Source organism: Zonotrichia leucophrys, chromosome 20 (assembly GCF_028769735.1).
Source record: "Zonotrichia leucophrys gambelii isolate GWCS_2022_RI chromosome 20, RI_Zleu_2.0, whole genome shotgun sequence".
NCBI classification, from domain to species: Eukaryota; Metazoa; Chordata; class Aves; order Passeriformes; family Passerellidae; genus Zonotrichia; species Zonotrichia leucophrys.
The window spans coordinates 9,087,778-9,115,574 of NC_088189.1; the positions used below are offsets into that span (position 1 = coordinate 9,087,778).

General features: G+C 52.1%; 2 protein-coding genes across 2 annotated transcripts in view; one reads left to right on the forward strand and one right to left on the reverse strand.

Moving 5' to 3' along the window:
* Positions 1 to 117: 117 nt before the first annotated feature.
* Positions 118 to 17,308, reverse strand: MATN4 (matrilin 4). Its single transcript, XM_064730087.1, has 12 exons — positions 17,180 to 17,308; positions 8,147 to 8,263; positions 6,747 to 6,889; positions 5,289 to 5,715; positions 4,439 to 4,561; positions 3,744 to 3,866; positions 3,528 to 3,650; positions 3,270 to 3,392; positions 2,414 to 2,827; positions 1,932 to 2,084; positions 1,082 to 1,186; positions 118 to 933 (listed from the first exon to the last, which is right to left on the reverse strand). The coding sequence occupies exons 2-12, from the start codon at positions 8,217 to 8,219 to the stop codon at positions 875 to 877; spliced, it is 1,866 nt and encodes a 621-aa protein (XP_064586157.1). The 5' UTR covers positions 8,220 to 8,263; positions 17,180 to 17,308; the 3' UTR covers positions 118 to 874.
* The window catches only part of RBPJL (recombination signal binding protein for immunoglobulin kappa J region like), a 20,906-nt gene continuing 3,548 nt past the window's right edge, over positions 10,440 to 27,797 (forward strand). The window contains exons 1-7 of the mRNA XM_064730088.1: positions 10,440 to 10,725; positions 17,222 to 17,297; positions 23,354 to 23,479; positions 25,300 to 25,370; positions 25,601 to 25,716; positions 26,591 to 26,765; positions 27,518 to 27,655. Coding sequence (XP_064586158.1) covers positions 10,698 to 10,725; positions 17,222 to 17,297; positions 23,354 to 23,479; positions 25,300 to 25,370; positions 25,601 to 25,716; positions 26,591 to 26,765; positions 27,518 to 27,655 — 730 coding nt within the window. The 5' untranslated portion in view covers positions 10,440 to 10,697. The remainder of the gene's footprint in view (positions 10,726 to 17,221; positions 17,298 to 23,353; positions 23,480 to 25,299; positions 25,371 to 25,600; positions 25,717 to 26,590; positions 26,766 to 27,517; positions 27,656 to 27,797) is intronic.

Sequence of the window (27,797 nt, forward strand, 5' to 3'; positions counted from 1 at the left end):
CCCGAAGGATTTCTGGATCCTGGGGACAGGAGCTGCTGCAAAAGCCAGAGACTCCATTTCTGACACAGAGGTTCCTCTGTCATCCTGCAGCCCAGCTGAAAGGAGAGGGACATGTCATACAAATCTTCAGGGTGTTTATTGTCAAGATAGAAATTCCTTTATAAAACAATGAGTTTAAAAATAGCACTACCCTGCTCTCAGAATTAAATATACATATATATATACATACACACACACTTAGATACTGATAGAAAGAATAATTACCATTTTGCTATGAGATTACAAAACCAAACAAGATTAATACCAATTTCCAAACTATTCTGCCAAACAGGGGCAAGGGGATCTAAGAATTCCTGCCGCCCATCTTCCCATGGGATCCCTCCTGAGCACCACACTGGGTGCCAGCTAGGCATCAGGCATCCCCTGTGCTGCCTGCACCACCCAGCTGCCCTTGCCCCACCACTTGGCAGAAGATGCTGAGATACCAGAAGCTCTCAGGATGACACCACTGCAGGTTTTTTCTCTTGCAAAGCTGTCTGCCAGGGTCCAGGGGGACTGTGCCATCCCAGTCACTCTGGGGGACACCACGTGTCATGTCTGTCCAATGACCAGCCTGCCCACATCATTGCTCCCCCTCATCCCAGACCTGCCAAGGAACGACAACTGAACCCCTCAGCTTTGTAGCAGGGGCTTTGTTCAAGTTCCTTTTTGTGTGTTTTTAGGATTTTTGGTTTTTTTTAAATACAGCCCCCTGGGGATTTTGCAATACAAGAACAAACACTGATGCTTTACAATAACCTAGCCAATAACAATGTCATGTAGCTACTGTACATCCATCCTGTGCCCTGCTGACCACTGCAGCCCTCTGCCAGGATCACTTCTTGTTGGCAATCTGCTTTTCCAGGTCTTCAAGTCTGGCTGTCATCTGAGCAAGTGAACGTGCTAAGGAAACAGCGTGAGCCAGGCAGTCTGCTGGGCAAAGGGCTTAAAATTTCCCCTCTCCCATTTACCCATCCCTCCCTCCCCCACGTGTGCTCTGTCCCCAGCCCCCTGACAAGCCCAGCCTCACCCCAAAGGATATTTTTCTCGGTCAGGCTCTGCAGGATGGCCACGGTGTTGGTCTGGAACTGCACCAGCGCCTCGCACTCGCACGGGCTGCGGATCTCCGTCTCCCCTTTGCCCTCCTCTGTCACGGGAGTTTGGCTGCTGTCACACCATGGCCCCACAGAGCCTGCTCTCCCTTGCTCCCAGACAGGTCCCTTGTCCCTGCAGGCACCCTCTGGGGCTCTCCCCACCATTTTGCCCCCTTCTTTCAGCCTCTCTGCTCTCTGTCAGGCTGCCCTGCTGATCCAGCAATCCCTCTGCCAGGCATCCCACAGAGCTGTCACACGTGGGCACTGTGTGCCAAGGACAGCCAGTGCTGAGCTACACTTTGCCTTCAAGCTGGGGTGGTAGGGGGCGCGTTGGCTCTGTTTCTGCAGCCCTGTGGGGAACTCAAGCCTGTCCCAGGGCAGGGAGACCCTCACATTAACCCAGCTGCAGCAGGAGCACAGGTCTGAACAAGGTGCACAGGGCACCTTCAGAGCATCCCACAAGGCAGGGTGGGATGCTCTGAAAGCCCCTCCCAAATTCTGCCCATGCAAAGGCACTGGGGTGGTTGATCACATTAATACTTTTGTATTAACCCCTCCTGCTTTTTAATTAATCCCCCCAGCTTCATCTTCTCTTCCAAATGCCCTCCAGAGACCCACATCTACACCCATAACAGCCTGGAGAGATCCTGTGACAGCCTAGGCTCACACCAGCCCAGCTCAGCCTTGGGGTGTTTGACACAGGGTGACAGACTCACAAACCACCCCGCTGGCTCTGTGGGGACAGAAAGGTTTCCCTGGCTTGGGTTCAAGTCCCCTGGTGTGGCCAGGAGCACCCACCTGGGCAGATGTTCAGGGAGAAGTTCTCCACAAGGTGGGTCATGGTAGTGAAGTCTGCAGAATAGGAGAAGTGCTGCTCCACTGGCTCGGAGGCGATCGCTCTCAGCTCTTCTTCCACAGCTTTTCCAACACCCACAGCAAACATGACAATCCCTGCGTGGCAAGGACAGATCCTGAGCACTGTGCTGGCCACCCTGCAGCAAGCCCAGAGGGAGCAAAGGCAAGGAGGCAGGATTTTCTCTGGGCTCCCCAAATACACAGCAGGAATTTGGGAAGGACAGGCAGGAGCATGGCAGCACTGTGGAGGCTGCTGCATGAAGGATGCTGCTCAGAGCACCCTGTGGCCACTACAGAGCATGTCTGCCATGGGATGCTGCTCCCCAAGGCTGGATGCTGCAGCTTTTCACTCAGACAGCCACCCCAAGGAACCATCCAGGGATGCCCAAAACACTGAAATTGGGGGTTCCCAACCCCCCCTGCACCTGATTCCTTTGCTCTCCTGGCCCATTCGGAGATGTCATCCTGGGAGCGTCCATCCGTGAAGACCAGCCCGATTCTGGGGATGTTGTGGGAGAGAGGCCTGGCACCTTCCTGCTCAGAGAAGCTGTGCTCCACCATGTGCTTGAGGGCCAGGCCTGTCATGGTGCCTTTCTCCATGTACTCCACATCCATCACGGCCTTTTTGATCTCATCAGCACTGTGGTACTTGTTGAGGGGGAACTCGGTGCGCACGCGGCTGGAGTACTGCACCAGCCCCACCCGCGTCCCCTGCGGGGACACCTCCAGCAGGTCCACAACACGGTTCACAAACTGCTTCACCAGCTCAAAGTTCTGGGGCCGCACGCTCTTGGAACCGTCGATCACCATCACCAGGTCGACGTGCCCAGCTCCACACTCTGCAGGGACAGGGGAAGGTGACAGAGGAGCAGCCTGGCCATGGCCACTGTCACATTGAAGGGCTGGGGCCCAGCTTTGTGGCACTATGGGAACATCCTGGAACTGCAGCTACAAAGGAAAGCAGACTATGCCCAAGGGACTCAGCCCAAAAACCTCCACTGATATCCCAACACCCCATGAAAGTCTTTCCTAGGTTCCTCTTTTCCCAAAGTTTTCCTTAAAGCTGTTGCATCTTCTGGGCCATGTCTCTGAGGACACAGGCATCCATCCCCACAGCAGCCAGGGTGTTCCCCCAAGCCACAGCCAACTCTCCACCCTCTTCCAGCCTAGCTTAGAGTCCCAAGTGGTGACAGAGCCCCCCAGCCCAGTTTCAGGTGAGCTCTCTCCAGGAGCACAGAGCCCAGATAAGAGGAATGTCAAGGGCTGTGTTCCAGTACTCACTGCTGCATGTCTTGCCATCAGCCTGGAGCCGCTGGCCCTCAGGGCACACGCAGTGGTAGGAGCCCTCTGTGCTCACACACTTGAACTCACAGCCGTGATCCACCCCGTTGCAGAGGTCGGTGGCTGGAAGACAAGCCAAGGGCATGGGGTTATCCCCACTCAGGGTGGTTTGGGAGCAGCCCTTCCCTGGAGGCTGGGCAGGACATAAAGGCACGTGCTATAGACACAGCCTGTGCCATGCAGCAGGCTGGGACCTACCCCTGCAGGACTTGCCGTCGGGCTGGAGCGTGAAGCCGCTGTGGCAGCGGCAGTAGTGCCCGTTGGGGATGCTCACACACTCGTGCTGGCAGCTGTGGTTCCCAAAGCTGCAGTAATCAATCACTATGGACACAAGGAGAGCAATGGCAGAAGGGAAAAGACAAGAAGAGAGCAGGAAGCAAACAAGAAGGGACAGGGAGAGAGACAGCCACTTACTTGTGCAGCTCCTCTTGTTGTGGCTGAGGTAGTAACCCGGCCGGCAGCGGCAGTGGTAGGAGCCCCGCAGGCTGACACAGTGGTGCTGGCAGCCATGCCTCCCGTCAGCACAGGCATCGATGGCTGGGGGGCAAAGGACACCCATCACCCTGCTGAGCCAGCCTCCCTGGGACACCCATCACTGTCCTGAGCCAGCCTCCAACAGGACACCCATCACCCTCCTATGGGACACCCATCACCCTCCTGAGCCAGCATCCATGGGACACCCATCACCCTCCTGTACCAGCCTCCTGGGACAGGAGGGCAGGGCTGCTCCAGAGCTTCAAAGCAGCACCGTGAAACAAGAAGGAATAGTCTGGTGTGGTGGTCAGACCAACTAACACAGCTTTGCACTAAAATCCAGGGGAAAAGCACTGTGCACTAGGGATGTGAATCCTCTGGTACTCACTGCCTGGACCCCCTCAGCTGACAGGTTGTGCCCCCATAAGTCATGAGTGTCCCATCTTAGGTGGGCAAGATTTAGCAATGCTGAGTGTCTGCAGGCATTACAGACCCGGCAGGCAGTGGGCCCAGTGAACAGAGCACCCAGGCTGCTGCTGGCCTCCCTGAATCCTCTGCTGTGTGCCAGCTTCCCTCCGTGGGACCCATAACTACAAGCTCCCCATGAAAGTTCAGAAAACAAAAAGGGTTTTTACGGGAACAGGTCTTTCCATCCCCATTGAGCCTGTAGCCTGGGTTGCACTCGCAGTAGAAGGAGCCAGGGGTGCTGATGCAGCTGTGCTGGCAGCCGTGCTCCCTCTCCATGCACATGTCCACCCCTGCAAGACAGAACGGGCATCAGAGTGGCTCACAGGCATGCCAGACACATGGGCACCCTGGCTCTGGCATATGCCCAGTCCCTGCAGCAGAAGCCAGTGTGACACAGCCCCACACAGCCCCAGTGCTCAGCCACTGATTTCACAGCCCCAGTGCTCACACCTACCCAGCCCCAGTGCTCAGCCACTGATTTCACAGCCCCAGTGCTCACCTACTGTCTGTCACACAGACACAGACACTGTGCAGTGCCCTGTCCTGGCACCTCACTGGGGAGGTTGCTTCCCCATCCACCCTGCTTCTGGCAGCGGCAGCCACCCCAAACACTCCTCTGAAGGTCTGGCCTTTTTTTTTTTATTTTGGCGAATAATTAAACCATATATCCCTACATTATCCAAACCACTTGTCGTCAATACACTTTCAATTAACCTTCTCTATATTTCCTACTACCAAAAATAATGATCAACCATCATCATCACTCCACAACCATCCCCAAGCAAACAGAGAACTAACCCCAAAACTGGCCCCATCCCAAAAACCAAACAAAAATACAAACCATGATGATAAACCATCGACTAAGCACCCACCAAACTTTATGTTCTTGTAGCTTATATAAAGCATGACACTGAAGATGTCAAGATGGCTGCCACAACCCAAGGACAAAAGACTTGGGTGAGGAGCAGACAGCAGGACCCCCCTTGCCACTCAGCACCAGCAGCAGCCCTCACCCACCACAAAGCTTGTCCTGGAACTGCTTGGCGAACTGCTGGATGAGCTCGAAGGACTCCACCAGGAAGACGTGCTCCTCCAGCGGCGGGGAGGCCATGGCCCGCAGGGAGTTCATGTCTGCCCGCTGGATGCCCACGGCGTAGATCTCGATGCCGGCGTTGCGGGCCTGCGTGGCCACCTCGGTGACGCGGTCCTGGGGCCGCCCGTCGGTGACGATGATGGCGATGCGGGGGATGCCCTTGTGCGGGGGCCGCGCGCCCTCCTGCGTGCTGAAGGCCACGTTCATGGCGTACTGGATGGCCAGCCCCGTCATGGTGCCCTGGGCCAGCGGCACGATGCTGTTGATGGCCCTCTCCATGTCCGCCCGCGTGAAGAAGGTCTTGAGGGAGAAGATGTTCTGCACCTGGCTGGAGTACTGGATCACCCCCACCTGTTGTGGAGTTACATTTTAGTTAAACGGCATGTTCTGTCTCACCCCTTGAAAATGTAGGGTTTATTCCAAGCCTGTGATCCCCCCCTGAAGTATCACAGATCTGTAATCCCATCGGCCCAAGTCTTATTCTGCACCCACCTTGAATCTCCCTGTTAAGCTGTGTGACAGACACAAGAAGCCTCTTAGCCCTTTCCTCTCTCTTGGTCCCTTGGCTCCCTAGGTTCTCCCTCTCTCCCCCTCTCTTTCCCTTCTCCCCTTCTCCCTCATGTGAAAATGTGTATTTTATGATTGGCTTTTCGCAAATATTAAAATGAATATTATATGTGTTGTGCTGTGTTAGAAAGTAATGCTGTATTAATTCTCTTAAGTAGTGTGTTAAATATAGCTTTAGGTTACAACAAAATGTTAAACTATGCTATGTGGGATATTTTTTTTCTAAAGAAAGGACTCGCACTGAGATAGCAGCCACAGGACACCTAAATTTTTCAGAGAAAGAGAATTTATTGCTCCATTATCAGGAGAAATTAACTTCTTCCTGCCTTGCTTGGGCAGGATTATGAGGAAGAAGTTGACTATGACCAGACAGAATCCTGTATTTGAATGGAATTTATGCATCATATATGAGGTGTATGAATATGGCATAGGCTATTGTTTTTAAGGGATAATCCTCTGTTAACGTGTGTCCTTTTTCAGACTTATGCTGCCCTCTAAAAGTACCCGGACGTCCGTAACTCTTTGTTTCTATTATCTCATATTGTCCTAATTCAAATTGTCCAAATTATTATTACTCTAATTGTATTACTATTTTTATAACAATTTTATCACTATTAAACTTTTAAAATTTTAAAAAGTGACTGGTGTTTCTCACACTCAGAAACAATGCTGCTCCCGGGGTGGGACCCCCAATAAACCCTCATGTAATGAGCACCCTCAGAAGCTCTGTGGAGTCTCCTTGCCTTCCTGTTGCTACCAGCGAACACACAGCTTAGGGGGCCCCCAGGGAGCCCCCAGAAGAACAGCTCACCCACCCGTGTGGCGTTGGGGCCCACGTCCAGGTTGCTGATGATGTCCATCATGAAGCGCCGCATGGTCTCGAACTCGAAGGGGCGCACGCTGCGCGAGCTGTCGATCACAAACACGATGTCCAGGGGACCCGTCCTGCACTTCAGGGCTGAGGAGAAGGCAAGGAGAAGGCTCAGTCCTGTGGCTGTCTGCACGGAGCACAGAGAGCTCTGCCTGCTGGCTGGGGGCTGCTCATGAGGGATGGAGAGAGCAGGTTTGGGCAGCCCCCACAGACTTCCACTGCCCAGTGAATACACAGAAGGTTGTCACAGACAAGTTTTATGAAAAATCCTTTCGTTAGGATCCTTTTCTCCTGAGAAGAGGCCTCAGGAACAAAATGTAAACAATAATTATCTGCTGCTGTGGAATGCAACAGATGGTTCTGTGATTGGTCTCATGTGGTTGTTTCTAATTAATGGCCAATCACAGTCAGCTGGCTCAGACTGTCTGGTCAGTCACAAACCTTTGTTATCATTCTTCTTTTTCTATTCTTAGCTAGCCTTCTGATGAAATCCTTTCTTCTATTCTTTTAGTATAGCTTTAATATAATATATATCATAAAATAATAAATCAAGCCTTCTGAAACATGGAGTCAGATCCTCGTCTCTTCCCTCATCCTGGGACCCCTGCAAACACCACCATAGAAGCTGGCAGAGTGGAAGCAGGGCCAACAGGCTGGGGAGACATCTCCTGGCTGTGGGTTCTTGTGGCTGTTGTTTTTTAAGGGCAGGGAATGAGACATTAAAAGCAAAGCTGGTGGAGATTGAGCCAAAAAGCATCTCTTGAGGGGATGCCACCCCCAGTGCAAACTGAGGGAATGTTCAGCAAGTGAAATGCCAGTGAACATTTCTGCTGGTAGAATTGGGCCTTAATCATAAAGGAAATGCTTTCAGTGCCTTTGGGATGATGCCGCTCTAAAGGTCTCTGAGACATACCTGCTCCTTTCTCCATTTGGTGCCTTCACTGTTTTTAAACTAAAATTGATTTAGATCTCTTTGTCCTGGGAGGAAAGAGGCTGGAACCTCTGGGTTTGCTTTGTCTCTTGCACCTGGAGAGTCAAGCAAGGAGGAGGCTTCTCCTTACAGCTGTGCCTCCTGCAAGGTCACAGCCCATGGCCTGGAGGGTGACAAGCAGGGCTGTGTCACAGCTGAGGAGGTGCCCAGAGCAAGCAGCACCAAAGCCACCATGCTGGGGCCAGGAGGTTTGTGTCCCACTGTTGGGAGGACCCTCCATCCTCCTGGGGATGCTCCCAAGGAAGAGACATCATGTCCCCCCATAACACACAGCAAACTGTCCTCCGTGGGCTCCACTGCCCCATGCCCTCACTTCTCTCCCCTCCATGCACTCCCCACCAGCCAGGGCTCACCTGCAGGTTTTGGTCTGGCTTCCAGTGTTGTCAGGAGGAGCAGGAGGAGAGGGGCAGCAGGCAGGAGCTTCATGATGGCTCTGGGAGAGCACGCAGTTCCAGTGCTGGAAGGATGTGCTGCAGGGAGAAGACAAGGTGCAATCAGTGCTGAGGGTGAGCTCAGCCACAGGGCAACATTCTCATGTGATGGGTGTCCCTAGGCAGTGCCAAAAACCCTCAACAGCAGCAGTTTTGACAGATCCATCCCCAAACTTCTCTGAATCCACATGGAATCTTTCCTGTTCCAAGGACTGGCAGTCTCAGCACAGCTCAATTTCATTACAGTAGCAGCACTCTGCCAAGGGTCTGATTTTCTGCTCTGGGTGGAGCTGGCCATTGGACAAGCCTTATTTTCACTTGCAAACCAGGCAGATGGGATGTTCAGCCAAATGCTTTTTCCCTGACTGTGTGGCTGTTCTCTGCAGCCAGTGGAGAGTGGGAAAGCTGCACGCAGGGATGCAGAGCACCAGCCCTCCTGATACTCCTGCACGGGGAGAGAAGCCCCCAGATGAAACACCAGCACAGACAGCACCTGCTCAGAAGTCTCTCAAAGTCAGTGGCAAAGATCATTTTTCCAAGAAATTCCATTCCCTGCCTGTTTCCAAACTCCCTTGGGAGAGCAGAAGCCTCTGCAGGCAGAGGGTGCAAGGGTGATTTAGAGTCCCCACCACTCTGCACCTCTCCCTGTCCTAAAGGTTTTTCCAAGAGATTCTCTGCACCTCAACAGTTTTTTCATGTCTTTAGGGTGGGATCAGTGTGGGGAAAGATATTTAAACTTGTTACCCAAAACCTCAGCTTCTCACTTCTCTCCCTCCCTGCCCACCTCTGTGTTGTCTTGCCTTGCCTTTCCTGGCTCCTGCAGGGATGTGGATTTATTTAGTTCATTTTTATTCCAGCTCTGGTTGGAAACCCAAGGTGCTGGGGACAGAAATGCCACAGATAATGTGACTCTCCCCAGGACATGGGCAGTGCCAGGACTGGGCTCAGGTACTGGAAGGGTGCTTTTAAGAAAAAAACACACCAAAATTCATTTTATCGGTAGTTATCAGGCAGTATTTATTTAGCCCCAGGAGGTCTCAGCTGTAATTCATCACCAGGGTTGCTGTTTAATTGCTCAGTGGTTACGTGCAGCCCTGAACACCACGTCTTTGATAGCAGGGACACTGATAATAGGTTTCACAGCTGCATCTTAAAACTGTCTCGAGGCTCAGTGTTCACACCTGGAAAACTACATTAGAGAATTAGGAGGACAGAAAAGGGGTACTGGAGGATACTGGGATCCAGAACACCCATCTCAAAGTGAGAGACGTGGCCTTTCCCTGGAGGGGAGAGCCCACCAGCCCAGGGCCAGCCTGGGACACAGTGACTCCACAGCAGTGCCAGGAGCTCCTGCAGAGCCCTGCAGGACCAGAGGGATTGCTCTGGCTGAGGGGATGAGCAGGGACAGCAGCCTGGCAGGTCTTTTCCGGGGGTAGAGGTGAGCTTTGAGGCCAGGATTGCTCAGACACCTGTGCCCCTCACCACATGCAAGCAGAGAGGCAAAATTCTCCTCCTCCAGCTTTGTTTCCCCATTCATTTAGCAGATTCTTTTTCCAGCACTGCTTCTTTCCTGGGAGAAAGCACTCACAAAACACTAAATATTTTTGGGACAGCTGTGCCACCTAGAACATTTCTGCAGCTCCCTTCCCTGCACACCTCCCTGCAGAGGCAGGCTGCTGTGGAGCCTGTGTCTCACAGCATCCAGAGAGGTTCAAAGACAGCCCAGGGGGAGGAATGAGCTGTCGGGCCAGGAACCAAGAAGGAGAAAACCAGTTCACGACTGATCTATTTTTAACATCATCTCAGCTTTTGGATGAAGTCTTGGCTCTCTCCAGCTGCAAGGGCTGATGCTGCCTGGACAGGGCAGGGCATGGCAGCTCAGTCATATTCTGTCCTGGCAGCAGAGACCAGAGTCCTGGCCCCTAATTAAATTTAATGCCCAGTCCTGCCCCAGCAGCAAAGGGATGGGGAAGCAAAGATGACGGGGCAAAAGCCACCCGATGATATCTCTCCCACCATCCCTGGCAGCTTCCCTCCACACTCCCTTCCCTGGGCTGACCTGCGTCCCTGCAGAGGCACTGAGGGTGCAGAGCACCCCCTCCATGCCCTGCAGCAGTGGGAGGCCGTGGTGGGAAGGCAGCGGCTGGCAGGCAGGTGCTGCAGGGCAAGGCAAACACCACCTGCACTGCCAGAGACCTTGAGATAACACAGAGCTATAAAGGCAAAAGGATCCAGGCAAGGTGAGTGCTGCTGCCTGGGCTGGCTCAGCCGAACCCTGCAGACGATCTGAGAGGGCATTTGGACCATTCCTGACAGTTCTGAGCAACTCAGAGGGAGAAACAGCTATTGCTCTTCACTGCTTAAAGAAATGCTCAGTGTGTGATGCAAGGAGGGTGACCGAGGGGAGAACCACATGTGAGGACAGCAGGGTCACCTCCTCTTCCCTCTGCACGTGATCTCAGCCACGGAGGACATGGAGATGGACCCCCAGAGACACACAGGTAAGCCAGCACACCTTCCCTGGGCACCTCCCCTGGCAATGCTGCTCCCCAGGGCAATTGCATCCCTCCCTGCTCCACCACTTGTCCGTCTGCTCTCCCTGCCAAATGCTGAGTCTCAGCAAAAACAGCCGCCTCAGGTTTCAGCCTGGCCTCCTTGGCAGCTCTCTCCTGGCTACAGGTTAGCAGAAATACTCTGAATATTCCCCTGCTGCTTCATCCAGATGGTGGCAGGTTGGGCCTGGGTGCAGCCTGCCTTGGGCAAGGCCACAGGGTGGGGAATGCTGCCAGCTCCCTGCCCTCCTGCTACAGCAATAGGGGCTCTCTCTACTGAGCTGCAGAGGGGATGAGCAGATGGGAAAGGAGAGGTGGCAGTGCATCCACAGCACAGGACAAGCCCTGACTGTAGTGTCACAGGGAGGAAAGCAGGTTATGGACTAAGGCTATGAAGCCATGCTGGCTCCAGAGCCTGCAAGAAGCCAGGACAAGGGCTCACCATGAGCAGCAAGGAGTGGGGAAAAGCTGGGAGCCTGTGAGAAGCACCAGCCAAGCCAGAGGGCTGTCCCATGCAGCAGGGCTGTGCAAGGAGGAGGCACACACTGCAGGTCCAGGCACACCTGGCAGGGTGCAGGGCACTGATGCCACACGTGATAACAGCACCTATTTCTGTGCTGGAAGCCTTGGGCAATGCTAGAGCAGCCCTAGACACGACATTGCTGAGATTCACCCTCCTCATCTGCCTCTCCATGCACCCTCCTTTGCTCTGCACAGCTTTTCTTTGCAGACACCCAACCAGGCAGCTTTGAGAAATTCAATTCCATCCGTGTTATTTGATGAAAGTTTAAAAAAACCCAATCAAAATATGACCAGGAGTGCCAGCCCCGAGTCCTTTCACTTAAAACACCTGAGTTCTGCCAGGACAACACAAAGACAGCAAGAGCACCCTCAAGCTGGAGGATGGGGACAAAAATTATGATGTCCTCAGCAGGACAGCAAGTCATCAACCTTCTGGTCCATGCCTGAGAGAAAGGCTGCCCAAAAATGCATGTGGGACCAAGGGAGGAGGACTGAAGTGTGCCTTGCCCCAGGGGACAAAGAAGCAACCAGAGCTACCTGGAGAGATGCAGATAATTTACATCATCCTGAAGGCAGCTCTCGATGCCAAAATTTGTTGTAGAAACATGGATGAATTGCTGGCACATTGTATTTGCAAGACCTGCAAGCAGTGTGAAAGAATGAGGCCTGGGACAGCCTGGAGCTGGATCCACCCTCCCCTGGAGAGTTGCCCAAAGTTGTTTTCTCCCAGTATAATCCCCAGTCTCAAGGCGCTCTCTGCTTGCAGATGTCCAGCTCTCAGTGTTACCTGTGCTGCTCACAAGCTCTGAATCCACCCTCAGGACCATTTTACAGGCAGCACTGACTTTACACTCAATCACAGCTCCAAAATCTCAGTGCTCATCCCCCACAGCAGCTGGGTGACAAAAGGCAAATCAGAGCGGACAGCAATGCAGATTTTAGAGCAAGGAAGACTCAGGGACCGCAAACAAATCCAGATCATGGAAATGGCAAGATTTTCAAGCCCCAAAGGGGTTTCTCCCCCCATTTAAGGAGTGATGTGTCCTTGGTTTTTCCCAAACACATGTGGGAGAAGCAGAGCAGACTCTTTCCAGGACATGACAGAGCTCTCTGGTTACAACTCCACGGCAGCTTGACTGGGCCAAGTGCCACCTGGAAGGACACGTTGTTTGAAAAACAAGGCTGTATTTCTCCAACAGCACATCGAGGCTCCAAACCCAACAGGAGCAAACCAGCAGGAGGGCTGTAACAGGAAAGCCTTGCTGGATGCAGAAGGAGCTTCTCTTTTGCTCTGTTTGCTCCCCACAAAAGCCTTTTCCCCATTTTATGGGACTCACTCCTGTTTATTCACAGGAAGAATATATTTCTTGACCAGATTCTTCAGCAGTAAGAGATGTCTTTGACTCACAGCTCATGGGATCAAGTCCTGTCCTATACTGTGACATGACATTTGAAATCCCCTTGGGAAGAAAATGCTGTGTGTAGCAATGGAGAGAGCATCCCCTCCTAGATGTTCTCCACAAGAGCACATGGAGTTTTTCTCTGCCTCAATCTCTGTCTAAAAGACCTCCCAGCGCTCTGCCACTCACCTGGCAGGAAAGCCTCCTGCCCAGACAGCCCTGCACTGAAACAAGCTGTACCTGGGCTGCTTCGGCAGCAGCTGCCACAGATAAAAGCCACATTCACTTGCAAATTAAAATGTTAAAGATCTAGCCAAGAGGAAAACACATCTGCCAAATCTCCTTGTTCAGCTAATCGTGTCAGAGATGGCTCCTGTTTCAGGACTGCTGGTGCCATTGCTCTGTTCTCTCTGTCCCACCCAAGACCTTTAGGCCACACTTGTTCCCTGAGCTGCAGAACAGGCAAACTCAGCCCATCTCCTAACTGCTATTTTCAATAAAACTGGAGTACTCTGATTTTGATGAAGAGTGATCAACAGGGGACAGATCCACTCTCTTTAAAAAGCAAATGCTCTTCTGCAAACAGGTCCTTGGAGGACAGCTGAGCTGGGCCAAGAGACTTCAAACCTTGGAGAGAAGGATGTCCTGGCCATCCAGAAGCTGACGCAGCAATCCATTGCCCAAGTTTTTGTTTTGGGAGGAAGGTGTTAGCATTTTTTTCCCCCAGAAATATGCATGTTCAACCACAAAGGAAAAGTCATGGCCCAGACCAGCCACTGGGCTGGTGCAGAGTTTGTCAGCTAAGCTCCTGAGGCAGCAGAGCTGGTATGAGATTGAGAGTTCCTAGCAGGACAGCTGTCTCCCAGATCTGCTCGGACCACAATCCCCAGCTGACCTCAGGAAGTTTGCATGGCACAGACAACCACAGAGCCCGCCTGCTATTCCAGCCCAGCAATCACAGATTCATTGCCTGACCTCCTTCTCGAAGTCTTTATATCATATTTCTCACTCTAGAGATGTGACTCAATGTGTTGGCATAAGAAAACACGCCAGGAGAATATTCTTGTGCCTCTCCCCTTTATCCTACCCATCCTGCTATGTGTTTAATTGAAATAGCAGAAAGTGAGGAACGTCTGGCAGCTGCGGAAAGGCACGCGGGGACTTTTTGTCCCTCCTCAGAACAGAAAAGCAAATTTGTGTAGATACTTTTCACAGGGAGAACCTCAAAGGTAGCACAGGAAATGTCTCACACCCAAATTCACAGCTTCCACGTCCCTCTGGCAGCAGGAGATCTGTCCTGGGACTGGGGTGCTGTCACCCCTTAGGAGATGAATCACAGAGCTTCACCAGCAGCACAGTGGCTGTGGCGTCCTTTCTGCCCTGAAGGGCAGGTGACACTCTGGGAAAGCCATCCAAGCCCAGCTGCAGGTGTGTGAGCTGTGAATGCCCAAAGGCAGTGTTTGAGCTGTATGAATTCCCAAAGGCAGCGTTTTTCCACATGTGGGACTTGCCTGATTTTCCAGCCCAGAGACTCTTGTACAGGGGGTTATCTCTGCTGCCAACAGATCTGCTCCCACTGGCTCCTGCCACAGAGCATGCCCTCATATGGGTCCACAGACTGCAAAGATTCCTGAATTACACATTGGCAAAGCACAACACAGCCCAGAGACAGAAAAGCTGGAGTCTGGAGAGAAAGCAAGGTACTGCCACCTCTCTGCAAGGGACAGCAGCTGAGCCCTGTGGATGTCCCTGAGGGGCAGCAGAGGGACCAGGCGAGGGATGGACTCGTGTGCAAGCAGAGCCTTCAAGGCCAGAGGATCAGAAGTTACCAGATAGACAGGCAAAAACAGAATATTGGTGGGGAAGATGGATTCTGACTCAAGTAAAAAATGCCAGGAAGGACAAACTGTGTGAGAACCAAGAAAGATTCAGGCACAGGATAAGACTCAGTCTGGAGCATCCCACATGGAAATGCTGCCATTGCTGTGAACCAGCCTCTGGAGTCTACTGGGCACACACCTCTACCCTCTCCTGCTTTAACAGAGATGGTTTAAAGCCCTTTCTATTTAGCCAAGGCAGGAGAGAACCAAAGCCTTCTAAGATTTGAAAACATTACCTGGCACCCAAAGGTACATCTGTGCTGTGAGTACCTACAGGGGGGTGATGCTCACCAGCCTCAGCAGTAATGGACAGCCCTGAGTCAGGGTCCCCATGGCCAGCAGATCAGTGCAGCCCTGGTGGCAGCTGCATGAGCTGCTGAAGAAGTGCTCAGTTTGCTACTGTGTGAGCCCACAAACAGAATTACTGAGAGGTAATGACAAGTGTCAGGAGCCACTCAGCCTCCTGGCTTGGCTGGAAGAGACATCTGGCATGAAAGGGCCCAAGTGGTGCAGGGAGAGTAGCTGACTTTTATAAGTTTCTTTATAAGCACCACTCCCATCTATTTTATTTTTTTTTCTGTGTTTTTTCTAGGTCCCATTTATTCACTCACAGTAGGGCCTGTCTGTAAGTCCTGTGTGTGTGTGTAGGTACAAACTCTGTTTATCTCCCCCCCATGTTTCAGCCCTATTCATCAGGCATTTGTAAATGGCATTTTATGAGTGCTGAGTTTTTAACAGGGCAGGCACGCTGCTCCAGAGCGAACAAAGGGGCCCCTATTGGAAACTTTAAAGATGTTTAAACAAAGACTTCTCTTGAAAACCTTTAACCCCTCATGCCAACCTCAAGGGAAACGCTATGTTATGAGCAATGGGAGCACAAACATCTTCTGTGACCACAGATTTTCTACAACAAGCTGCCTTGTTGGCCACAGCTCCTCTGTTTGCTCCAGCCACCAGCCAGGGCAGCCCCCGAGCCCATCTTGTTCTGAACACATACGGTTTCTTTAATTCTTCAACAAAAAATGAAAGTTACAACTTCCACAAAAATCAACAACAGCTTTTTCCCATTGGATGCAGCAATACCCTGCCTGCTTTGATGAAAAGTGTTGTTTTACTGCAGACACCAAGATCTGTCGCCTGGTTTCAAGAGGGAAGTTTGCATTTTGGATGAGGCTGAATTTATCCATATCCTGGTGGCAAATATCAGGGCTGAGATCTGAGAGATTTCCCCACACACAGCTTTTTGCTGATATCAACAGCAATCTAATGAATTCCTGCAGAGATTGCAAGAATCTGCTTGTGAAATGCAGTTTCTACTTGTTATTGACAGCCTGCACACTCACTGCCTGGGATTAACTGCTCCTGTCCTTGAAAAAAACAAAAATCTTTACTATCAAGAGATGCTACAGAGGGTCCCACAGGGAGGGGTCCCAAAGGGAGAACTTCATAACAACTTTATAAATAATCCGGGTTTAAGTGAAGTAAAAATCCAGTGGGATTAAGCAAAAGAGGCAAAGCCCTATGCTTTGTCTCAGAGTTGGACTGAGAACAGGTCCCTGCTCCCCTCAGTCCCACTGCACCCATGGCGGCTTCTATTGACACAGGACTGTCCCATTTCCCTGCCAGCCTCCTTACCCACTCTGCAGCCTGCCTCCTGAAGGATTCAGCAGCTCTCTGCTCCACAGCAAAGGCTGTCCCTGCAAAACCCCAGCACAGCACATACCACCACCACAGCATGGATCGGCTCAGCTCACTCGAGTGCATGTCCACACAAACACGATAAGTGCAGAATAATCTGATTTTCCAAACAAGTTTTCCCATGCAATTGCTTGGAACAGAAATGCCCAAAGCTAATTTTATCCTGTGAAACAGTTGGAATGATAAGCCGAAGGTGGGTGATTGCTTGTGCAAACGAGTATGCACAGACCCAATTTTCCAGTCGTGCAGAAACAAACTTAGGGTACACTTCTGAGCTTATCTTTCTGCAGGATCTCCATTTCCTGCTGCTCAGCACGCCTTGCCCAGGTGTACCAGACATTATTATGCTCTGCTATGAGATCCTCGGCTGTATAAGCAGGGACCTGCCCGACAGGTAGGCAAAAGGCGAGCAGGGCAGGCAGCCTGAGGAGCTCACTCACATCGCTGCCACAGCACCGAGGAAGAGCGGGTTCCGTGCCCCGGCTCGGGAGGGCTCCATCCCCCAGACGGGAGGAAAAACCCTTTGGGGCGAAGGATGTGCTCTTCCCCTCCTCCCGGCTTTGCTTTCTGCTCCTGGCGCCCAGGATCGCCGCTCCCCTTCCTGCCAGCCCCGCTCCGAGGAAAAGCCCACTCGGAGGGTGCCAATGCCCGCGGCAGCGCTCGGCACCGCGCACAGCCTCGGGACCGGGCTGGGACCGGCACCGGGACCGGGATAAGGATCGGGACCAGGATAGGAACCGGGATCGGGATCGGGACCTGGATCAGGATGGGGATCGAAATGGGGACAGGGATCGGGACCGGGATAGGGACCGGGATGGGGATCGAGATCGGGATGGGACTCGGTTCCGGGAGCGGGACACGGATCGAGATCGGGATGGGGACAGGGACCCGGACCGGACTCACCCGCGCCCTCCTGACCCTCCTCGTGTGCTGTGCTCCCCGCAGGAGCGGCGGTGCCCGCGGAGCCGCCGCCTCAGCCGTGCCGGGCTCGGAGCCGCTCCCCGCCGCGCTGCTGGCTCAGGTACGCGCTGCGGGCGGTGCGGGGCGGCGGCAGCGCCGGGGCCCGCCGGCTTTAACGGGGCGGGGGAGCGAGCGGGGGGGCGGCGGGGCGGGCACGGCCCGGCCCCGGGGCTGCGCCGGCAGCGGGGGGAGCCCGGGGGGGACCGGGGGGGAACGGGGGCAAGCGGGGGTCCCACCTGCCCCCGCCCGCCGAGCGCGGCCCCGCGGGAGCTGCGCGCAGGTGGAGCCGGCACCGGAGGGTGCCGGGACGGGACGGCCGGGGGATCGCGGGCGGGGAGGGCCCCGCTGCTTTTAGCGGTTTAGCTTCATTTTTCTTTATTTTTCTCTGTTTTTCCTTTTTTACCCCTTTATTTCACTTTCTTAATTTTTTAATTTTTTTTCTTTATTTTCTCTATTTTATTTATTTATTTATTATTTTCTCTAATTTATTTCTTGTTCTTTTTTATCTTGCTTTATTTTTCTTTATTTTATCTATTTCTTCTCCTTTCGCTTTTTTCTTTGTTTTATATTTTTATATTTTTATTATTTTCTCCTTTTGTTGTCTCTTCCCCTACTGGGGTAACGCATGTGGTAGCCCCATAAACTCAAAAGTTCATGGAAAAAGGAGAGTCTAAGCTTAATACCCATTTGACCTACAGTGTCCTGGAAGTTTAGGAACATCAGCAGGTAGTGGCTGCAGTGTGGGAGGTGAGCTTGAGCCAGGAGACTGCACAGCAGAGCTTGGAGGGCTGTAGAGCCTAAGGTTAATCTTTCATCAAGAAGGTCAACTGATGTGCTTTGGAGATCATCAGCAGAAGCTTCTTGGAAACTCTGGAATAGATCTTTCCGGTCCCCCACCTCTCCCACCTCTTCCCAGTTCTCCCACCTCTCCTAGATCAGTCTGGTGGTGGCAGGAACCACCTTTAGTGCTTTTTAGGACTGTGTAGTGGTGCTTTAACAGCATTTCCCTTCCTCTTTGCACACGAGGAACAGAGAAAGGGGACTCCAGTAAATCACCCCCACTGTCTGAATTTTCTAGCAGATGTACCAATGCTGTTTTATCAAACTTGGGCATTTTGGGGGTGTTGGTGCTGCTGAGGTTCCCAGCCCAGCTGCCCCTGCTCCCTGCAGAGCTCACTGCCACAGGCTTTTCCTGCTCTCAGCCGCTGTTTGCCCTTGGTGTGGTCAATAAATCCCCCAGGCCTAGAAAAGGCTGAATTTCACTTGTGTGTGCAGTGAGGAAAATACAGGATTTATAAATACCCATGCATATACAAGGGCTGTGGGTTGGGTTGGTCTGGATTAAAGGAGGTATTGAAAAATGAGGGAAGCCAGAAACTGCAGGCTTCTCATTTCTGTGATTTCTAATGGCTTTTCCTTTTGCATAAACATTGCCTTGACTCCATACCCAAGAGCACTGCAGGCGTTTTCTCCCCTGATCTGCACAAAATATAACCCAGACCTCTAAAATGGATATTTTTTATTAGGATGTTTGGTTTCCCCAAACTGAGGGAAGAACAGTTGCCCTCTGTGGCAGCAAGTCCTCAGCAAGCTTCAGGGCAGCTGTGTCCTGAGCAAGGCAAACCACAGCTCCTTTTTTGGGGGGGAGAAAAGCAGAAAATTAGGTCTCTGCACTTCAATTCAGTGCTAACTGCACTTGGGGACACTGTTACTGTGAGTTACAGTTCTTGTCTAAAGAGGTGATTTGAAGACCCAGTTTTTAAACAATAGCTGCTGGGATTGCATTTTGGTCTCCAGAGTTGGGTACTTTCATTCCCAGGGGACCAAATATATCAGATCCCTTCCTGAGCTGGTGGAGCTCACTGATCTGAAAAGCAGCAGGGCAGAGGGCAGTTTGCTTCTCCCAGTGCCTGTAAAGCGCTTTTTTCTTCTGCTGCGGTTGCCCAAGGGTGTGGGCATCACACAGAGGTGATGTGTGGAGCAGGGCATGTCCCACACAGGGAGCAGCATTCCCCAGCTGCAGGCAGCACAAAGCACTGAGTGATGCCCCTGAGCACTTGCTGCAGGGAGGGAGAGGGATAATTTTCAGCTGTGGTGTTAAACATCAGCTCTCCTAAAATCAGCCATGGGGCTGTGGGGTGCAGCCCTCCCAAAGCCTCCCGGCGCCTCGGTGTGCCCACATGAAACAGCCCCGCGCAAGGTGGTCCAGCTGTGTGTCTCCTGTGGAAAGCACACAGAGCACTCCTCCTTTTCTGCTTCATTTCCCATGGGAGAGGGCACAGAAACCCAGACAGGGTTTACAAATCCCCATGAGGAACCCTGGGTCTTTCCCAGCTCAAGCAGCAGGGCAGAGCCACCCTGGAGATGCACCACAAATGCTCTCACACCCTCTCCTGAGGCACAGCCTCACCTAAAGCAAAGGAAAAGCCTTGGTGAGTGGTGCCAGGCTGAGCAGGGAAGGGGAAAGGCTTACAGAAATCAGTGTAGGAGAAAGGTGGTGGATCCCCCCTTGCTCCCCCTCCTTTTTCTACATAATGCCCAACTGTGTGGAGAGCAGCAGAGCCCCAGCCAAGACCTCAGGCTCTGAAAAGGCAGCTTTTAGTGAGAGCTGTGAGAGCCCAGCCCGTGTGGGGCTGCTAACATGACACTGAACTAACACTGCACTACAGCCTAAGCATTTTAATAATTTAATATAATAAATGTCAGAAGGAGTGAATAATTCTCTGTAACCCTGAGGAGGCTGGAGGGGCCAGAAGGAGCCAAGTGGGCATACTGAGCTGCTTTAGCAAGAGTCCTTTGACTCTCTGAAGGGAAATTTATAGCAGATGATGGATGCTGGGTGGTCGCCTCTGTGGGCAGAATGGCAAACACTGTTCAGGAGTGCGTCACTCACACAATTTAGCCCCAAAATTGGGAAGGCAAGGGCTGCAGAGAATAGACAAAGAAAAGAAACCCAAGCTTCTAGGTAGTTGTTCCTCCAGCTGGACATCAAATCTGAAGAGCTCCCATCTGTTTACCTGCCTTTGGCATGCACATTCCCCCTTCAAGCAGTGAGCAGCATGCGGGTAATTGTTCCAGAAGGTTCTTTAATCGGCTCCAGGCAGTGACCCACGTGCCTCTGGAATTGTGCAGGGATGGCAGGGAGCAGTGATACCTGCACAAGCCTGGCCCTGCCCTGAGCCAGGGCTGTGGGAGCAGAGCAGGCATTGCTGCTGCCCACGCTGCCAGCACACGTCTCAATCCACAGCTTTTGGCAATTCGCTCCTGAACACTCCCTGGCCTCCGTGCCAGGCTGTTCCACACTTTGCCAAGGGGTTACTAGCAGAGGAGCTCCACAGGGAGACATCAAGCTGCATGGATGGGCAGTGGTGACTGCATTGGTGACACTAAAGGGGATGGAGCATGTGGCTCTGCAGCTGAGACACAAGGACCCAGAGCTCTGCTCCTAATTTTACACAGCACACTGAACCACGAGACTCACCAGGAAAAAATTCACACACCCAGCCTGGTTCTTTCCTGCTGTGTGCCCGTTGTCTCTGACAAACTGAGGGTGAAATGCTACTGAGCAGAGCCAGCAAGGTTCAGGACTCATTTAACACTGTGTTAGTTAATTTAACACTGCATTAGTGTAAAAGGGTATCCAGGGTCAGGCCAATTTCCTTGATACATTTCTACATTTATCCCAATTATAATCAGTTGTTCTGAAAAAAAAAAAAAAGAAAAAGAAAGAAAAAAAACCCAACAAAATCAACCAAAAAAGAAAGAGGAAAAAACATAAAAACCCAAAACCAAACCCAGAGTTTTGCTGAGATTCCCAAATAGTGCTTTTATATGAAAGGAAAAATAGCAAAGGCAGATCAAAGCTGAAATCACACCATTGCTTGGCAGCAGAGGAGTGAAACAGCTGCAGATTGCCACTATGGAAAAAGATTAAATAACTTTCTTATGGGATCTCTTTGGCTGTGCAAAGATATAAACTATTCACTGGCTAGGAAGGGGAGTGAAACTTCAGCAGGACTAAGTGATCCACCCTGGAGCAGCCACTGGTGGGATAATGGTAAATATAAAGCTCTGCCTCAGTGTGCTGGAATGTTGGAACAGGAGTCTCCCAGCACCTGGATGGAGGGAACAGGTACAGCCTTGGCAAAGGAGCTGCTTGTCACAAAATGAAAGCCTGGTCCTTCATTTGCAGATAAACAGCTAAAAAATTGCCCCAGTTGATCCCAAAGATCAAATCCTTCAGCAGAGCTCTGGCATCTTTTGATTGGAGGGGGAAAAAAGGAGAAAAAGTATTATCTGGGGTCCCATGAGTGCTGTGGGCTGAGCCCAGAGCCCTGAGCTGGCAGCAGCTCTGGGGCTGCCACAGGAGCAGAGCCTGGTGGCATCCTGAGCTCTGCACTCAGCAATGGCCATAAAACATCCATTTTCCAGGCACAGAGCAGCAGTTAATGCTGTGGGTGACACTGACACTGGCCCTGGCTGTAAATCTGACTCTGGCAGGGCTCTGGTGATTTATATTTACTAGCTAACACATCTAGGATAAGGAGCTGGGAACAAGGAGGGCAGGAGATTATATTGCCCCTCTGGTAACCTAACAGAGCACATCTGTGCAGTGCAAAGTGTCAGGTCCCCGTGGCACTGCTCAGAGAAGACACTGGGTATGGATTTGTTTATATGGGACATGTCTTTTTCTTCCTCAACAACAGCAGAGCATCAGCTCCATCCAAAGGTGGGAAAGCTGGAACTGAAATGTGTTTAAAGTGAATTGCAACATGGTGCTAAAAGCTGTAAGGGGCACAGCCTTTTTAAAGCATTGCACTGTGAAGAACAGAGCTGACAGGCAAACCCTGCAGCAGGATGCTTGGAGTGACTGTGGGCAGCTTCTCTCCCTGGAGCCTGCTCTGCCCTCTGAGCCCAGAGGGGCTCAGCATGAGGAGCCTGCCTTGGGGTGATGGCAGGACCAGACTTACCTCTCCTCACACATCTGATCATTTCTGCTCTCAACTCTTCTTCATTTCTAGCCCATTTGAGAGGAAGAGAGACTGTGTTTAAAGGGAATGCTCCCCTGCACATCTCTTGCAAGCTCCTCCTTGGGTGGCCATGGCTGATACCCCTGTGTCACCCCTTTTCCCCAGTGCTGCCTCAGTCCCCAGATGCTCTCTCACAGTTACCCTGCCCTGTGTTTTCCACTGTGGCTGGGGCTTCACAGCCTTCTCTGGGCACTGCTTTGCCTTTGATAGGAGAGTCTTTAACCAGGCTGGGCCTCCTCAATAGGAGCTGTGTGTTCCCAGTGACCACATGGATGGATGTGCCAAGGAGGGACCCCTACACAGGCATCTCCTCTGCTTTCATCTCATCCAGCCAAATATCCCAAACTCAGGGAATGCTCCTGCCCCGTACTCAGGGGTTTTAGGGGCTTTCAGCAGGGCAGCAGCTGGTGCTGTTCAGTGAGTGGTCTCAGCCCCTCTGAAGGCAAACCAGCACCACAGAAGCCTCCACAGCTGCCATCCCAGAGCTCTCCCCTCCTTGCACATGTGTCCCAGGTGGCAGAGCAGGGCATCTCAGACCCACCTCTTCTCTCTGCAGCTGGTTAACACCCAGCCTACCGAGTTAGCAGAGTTAAATGCCAGGTGTATGGAAACTCCTTCTAGTTAATAGAGCAGAAACAATCAGCAGAACCACCTACTCCTTAGGTCTCAGAGAAAAATGCAGCTATTTTCACCCAACATCCCTTGCAGAAGCCAGTGAGTGGCTCAATCTTGCAATGCAGCTCCCAGCTGCACTCACAGCTCAGCAGCATCACTGCCCAGCTCACCCAAAAGCCATACAGCAACAAGCACAGCAGCCTGAAAAACAAATTAATAATCAGTTAGGGTTGCACGGGGGGCTGGAAGTCTCAGAAATGCCCTGTGTGTGTTTGGTGGCAAACTGGTGAAGCAGTTACTCCATTGTCCGAACTTTCTGTTTTTCAATGCCAGCCCCATTCTGCAGTTCCTTCTGAAGCCTTTCCACCTTCCCCACCCCATGAGGCTGGGCATGGAGGGAGCTCCTTGCTGCCTGCAGGGCTGGGCAGGAGCTGCTCTGGTGCCCCCGTGCCAGGGAAATTGTGTCTTGCAGACCCAAGCCGTGCCAAGGCAGCCTGCTCCAGGACAGCGTGAGGAGGTACCTGCAGCTGCCAGCAGACCAGACAGTGCTCATCCTGCATGCCAAGGTGGCACAGAAGTCCTATGGCAACGAGAAAAGGTGGGAGATAGTCAGGACCAGGCAATAAGTTACATAGTCTCCATATATCACACAAAGCTGATCGTTATTTATCAACAAACCCAGGCTTTTATATCCTAGTGCACTACAGGTTGACCTAACTGGTCCTCCAATCAAAACACCATCACCATGGGCTGGTTAAGAAACCACCCTTTGGTAAACAAATCTGCATAACACGTGAACATTCCACATGTTCACAACACCAGGTGCAGCAAGTGAAGATAAGAATTGTTTCTCATTCTTTTCTCTGATCCTCTCCCAGCCTTTCCCAGAATGATGCTGGTAAAGTTGTGTATTCCTCTCTGAGGCCAGAGAGCTGCTGCCACAGGAGATGGTCCCAGCTTCCCTGATAGCCACTTCTAAACCCAGCTACCTAAAGCTTCATTTCAGCCTTGCTGAATTTCACTGATCTAAGCTGGTGAAAATTATCCCCCCTATTCACTCATCTTTGCATCCAAAGTCATCATTTATTCTCCATTAATTTAATTACACAAGAAAGAATTAGCTCCAACCTGTATCCATCCCAGTCAGACATTCCCAGTGGATAGGTTCTTTCCATGCAGCAGTAAAGAAAGACAAAGTAAAAGAAATCAAGATGCTGTTCAAATCTTAGCCCCAAGAAGGAAAGGCTGATGTTTAACTGCCCTCTAACTCTTGCATTAAAATCAGCATGGCCACAGCAGGGACTGGGCTGTTTCCATCAATGCCAGTGGTCTCCAAAGCTGTTATTTTTGAAAATCCTTCCCACACTGAACACCTTGAGGTTCTGGCTTGAATCTCCAAAATTGCCACTCACTGGCAGTGACGTCAGACTGCAGCACTGCAATGTAATTAATCCTCCATTAATCCTTGGGATATAAATACTGCTCCGTTATTACCCAGCATGGAGCAGCTGGGAGGGAACCAGCTCAGCCTCCAAGGTGCAACCACCCAGACCCCAGGAGACAGCTCTGGGATGGGCTGGCTGTGCCTACAAAGCTCTCACCACATCCAGTCTCCTGCCAGGGGCTGCTGGTCTGCAGGTAAAAAAAAAGTTATTTCAGGACTGAATCTTCCAGCCAGGAGGGAGCCCTCTCATCACAGCCTCTGCTCCTGACCCCATGCAAGGGGTGAAAATCAGATGCCAGGTCTGAAAAGGGAGAGAAAAACCTGCACAGAGCTCCCAGGTTTAAGTTTGAAGGTGCTGCTGCCATTTTCCTTAATAATGGGAGTCAGGGGCCTGTGCTGTGGATGAGTTGTTTAAATAAACTTGTACCTCCAGGGCTCCAAGATATCCAACCCCTGCACTGGTGTTTTCTCTGCTGGTGCTTTACCCAGTATCCATAGAGGATGAATTTGCACCATTCACACAAGTGCAAAGACAGTGGAAACCCAAATAAAACACAGGAAAATGGGCTTGCAAACTCCTGGCTATGGATTTATTTGCACTGGGCTGCAGAAGTGATTGTGAATGCAAACTCTGTTCCCAGCCTGCTCAAACTCCCACATGGCAGGCAGGCAAGGGCAGGCTCTGATGGTCCCTGGGGGAGCTGGGGGTGCCAGGCTCCCTGTCCTCCCATGCCAGGGCCATCTGTCACTGCTGGCATCGTGGCCACAGTGGCACCCCCAGATGTGGCAGCTGCTGAGGCTGCAACCAGGCACAGGGCAGAGGGTCCCCAGCCCCTGGCTGAGCTCCCTGTGCCTCCCAGGTGCATGGGTGTCCCCAGTGCAGGTCTCTGCTCTCAGCACAGCCATGCAGCCCCTCCTGAGCACCTTCTCAGGGTGCTGAAGGGCAGTGACAAAATGCCCTCTTGTCTCTGCAGGTTTTTCTGCCCCCCACCTTGTGTTTACCTGAGCGGGCCGGGATGGAAGTTAAAGCAGGAGCAGATTAAAGGTGAGCAGAGCCCTGGACCTCTCCTCCCTCCCTTCCTGCACCATGGAGAGCTGCCCTCTGCAAAGGGGACAGTGAGTCTTTTTATATTGGTTTTGGCCCCCCAAACTCCTTTCCTGATCAAGCCTGAGCCCCCTGAAATCCAGAGAGGGCTGAGGCTTGGTCATGCTGTGCTCCTGGAGAAGCTGAGCCTGTGCAGGGGGCTGGAAGGTGCTGCTCCTTATCTGTTCCAGCCAGGGACCTGGGAGAGGCTGGATTTCGGGTGTGTGGGTACATGGGGCTGGACAGCATGGGCAGCAGCCTGATGGAGACCCAGAAGCTGAGCTTTGAGGAGCAGCCAGATGCAAAGGTAAAGCCTGTGGGGTTGTGAGGATCCCCCTCATGCAGGGGCTGGGCTGTCACCAGCCGCACCCCACACCCTGGGATGTCACATCCTCTCCCATCCTGCTCCGGATGTCACATCTCTTTCTTCCTAGCCACAATCTCTTTCTTCCTCCCCACTCCACCCCACTCCATTCACACAAGTGCAAAGACAGTGAAAACCCAAATAAGACACAGGAAAGACTGCTGTGGCATGTGCAGCAATGCAGGCAGCCCAAAGATCCCTGTCTTTCTCTGGAACCATATTTTCAGGTCAACAGCCTGTCAAAATCTGCACAGCTCCCGCAGCCCTGGTTCCTGCTTGTCACAAAATGAAAGCCTGGTCCTTCATTTGCAGATAAACAGCTTTTAAAAATGCCCCAGTTGATCCCAAAGTTCAAATCCTTCAGCAGAGCTCTGGCATCTTTTGATTGGAGGGGGGAAAAAGGAGAAGAAGCATTATCTGGGGTCCCTGAAGAGCACGGGGTCTGAGGCAGGCCAGGAGCTCACAGAAAGGGCCTTTGTCCACAGTGCTTGCCTTGCTGCTAAAGCACAGCATATCGGCCAGGCTGAGGGAAACCATAAACCCAGGGTGATTTCTCATGTTATGTGGGATAAATCACACATGAACATTCATTTCCATAAGGAATACTCTGCCCCCAGTGTAAATAAAGCCTCTGCTGATCCCCAGCTCTTCATTCCACCTGTAATAACATCTCTGGTCGTTTCTCCCTTTAAATGAACCTGGGGCTCGTTGAAGGGAACTATTATGTCCTTGTGGGGTGGTGAGGAGGGTGAGGAGGGTGAGGAGGGCTGGTGGGGCTGGGCTGGAGCTGCTGGCAGCCCCTGTGTGCCCCTGGCAGGGGTTCAGCTGTGCCAAGGCCCTGTACATCTCGGACACGGACAAGCGCAAGCATTTCCGCCTGGTCCTGAAGCTCTTCTTCAGCAACGGGCAGGAGATCGGCACCTTCCACAGCAAACTCATCAAGGTCATCTCCAAACCCTCGCAGAAGAAGCAGTCCCTGAAGAACACGGACCGTGAGTGGCTCTGTGGGAGGATGGTGGGTGCCAGCCCAGCGTGGGATGCTCTCTGCTCGCAGCTTGGCTCTGCAGTGGCCCAGGCTGGACCCAAATGTTGCAGTGCTGTGAGGGTCCCAATGAGGGGAGAGAATGATGCCGCTGACTCCATGGGTATCAAAAGGCTAATTAATTACTTTATTATACTATATTGTTCTATACATCTAAAACTGAACCTGCCAAGCACTCAACACTGCTCACACTGCTCACACTGCACTGAATCTGTGACTGTCACAGTTCACCCCCCCACACACACAGTTGGCCCTGATAGGCCAAGGAAACAAAACACCATCACTTTGGGTAAACAATCTACATTTGGGTAAACAATTGCATTCTACTTTTGCAGAGAAAATGATAAGAACTGTGGTTTCTTTCTCTGAGGTTCAGAGAATGTGAATCCCAGAAATATCCTCGGGAAGAATTGTGCCTTGCTTTTCTCTGTGAAGGGAAACATGGCTACACCCACAGCCCATGGGAGCTCACAAAAGAGGATGTATCTCAGACAGTGCTGTCTCATATCCAAGTGGTTCACCCAGCATGGGGTGTAATGCCCTGATGGCAATGTGGTCCCCACACCACGGGCCTCACCCCACTCACACGCAGGGGAGGGTTTTGGCTGCTGGGTACCCAGGAACCATGGCATGTCCTCACTGGGCCTGACAGAGCCATCATTCAGTCCTGGCAAGCACTAACCCAGGCACCTCTCCCCTCAGTGTGCATCTCCTCAGGCTCCAAAGTGTCCCTCTTCAACCGCCTGCGCTCCCAGACCGTCAGCACCCGGTACCTGTCCGTGGAGGGAGGAGCCTTCATCGCCAGCGCCCGGCAGTGGGCAGCCTTCACCCTCCACCTGGGTAAGGACCCTCGGGGACAATGATGCCTCCATGCCTCCAGCACTGGCTCTCCTGTCCTGCAAAGCCAGTTCTTGGTGGCAGAAGGCATGGGAATTAGCCTGGCAGTGCAGGAATCTGTCTCAGTCTCACCTCTGCCCGGCAT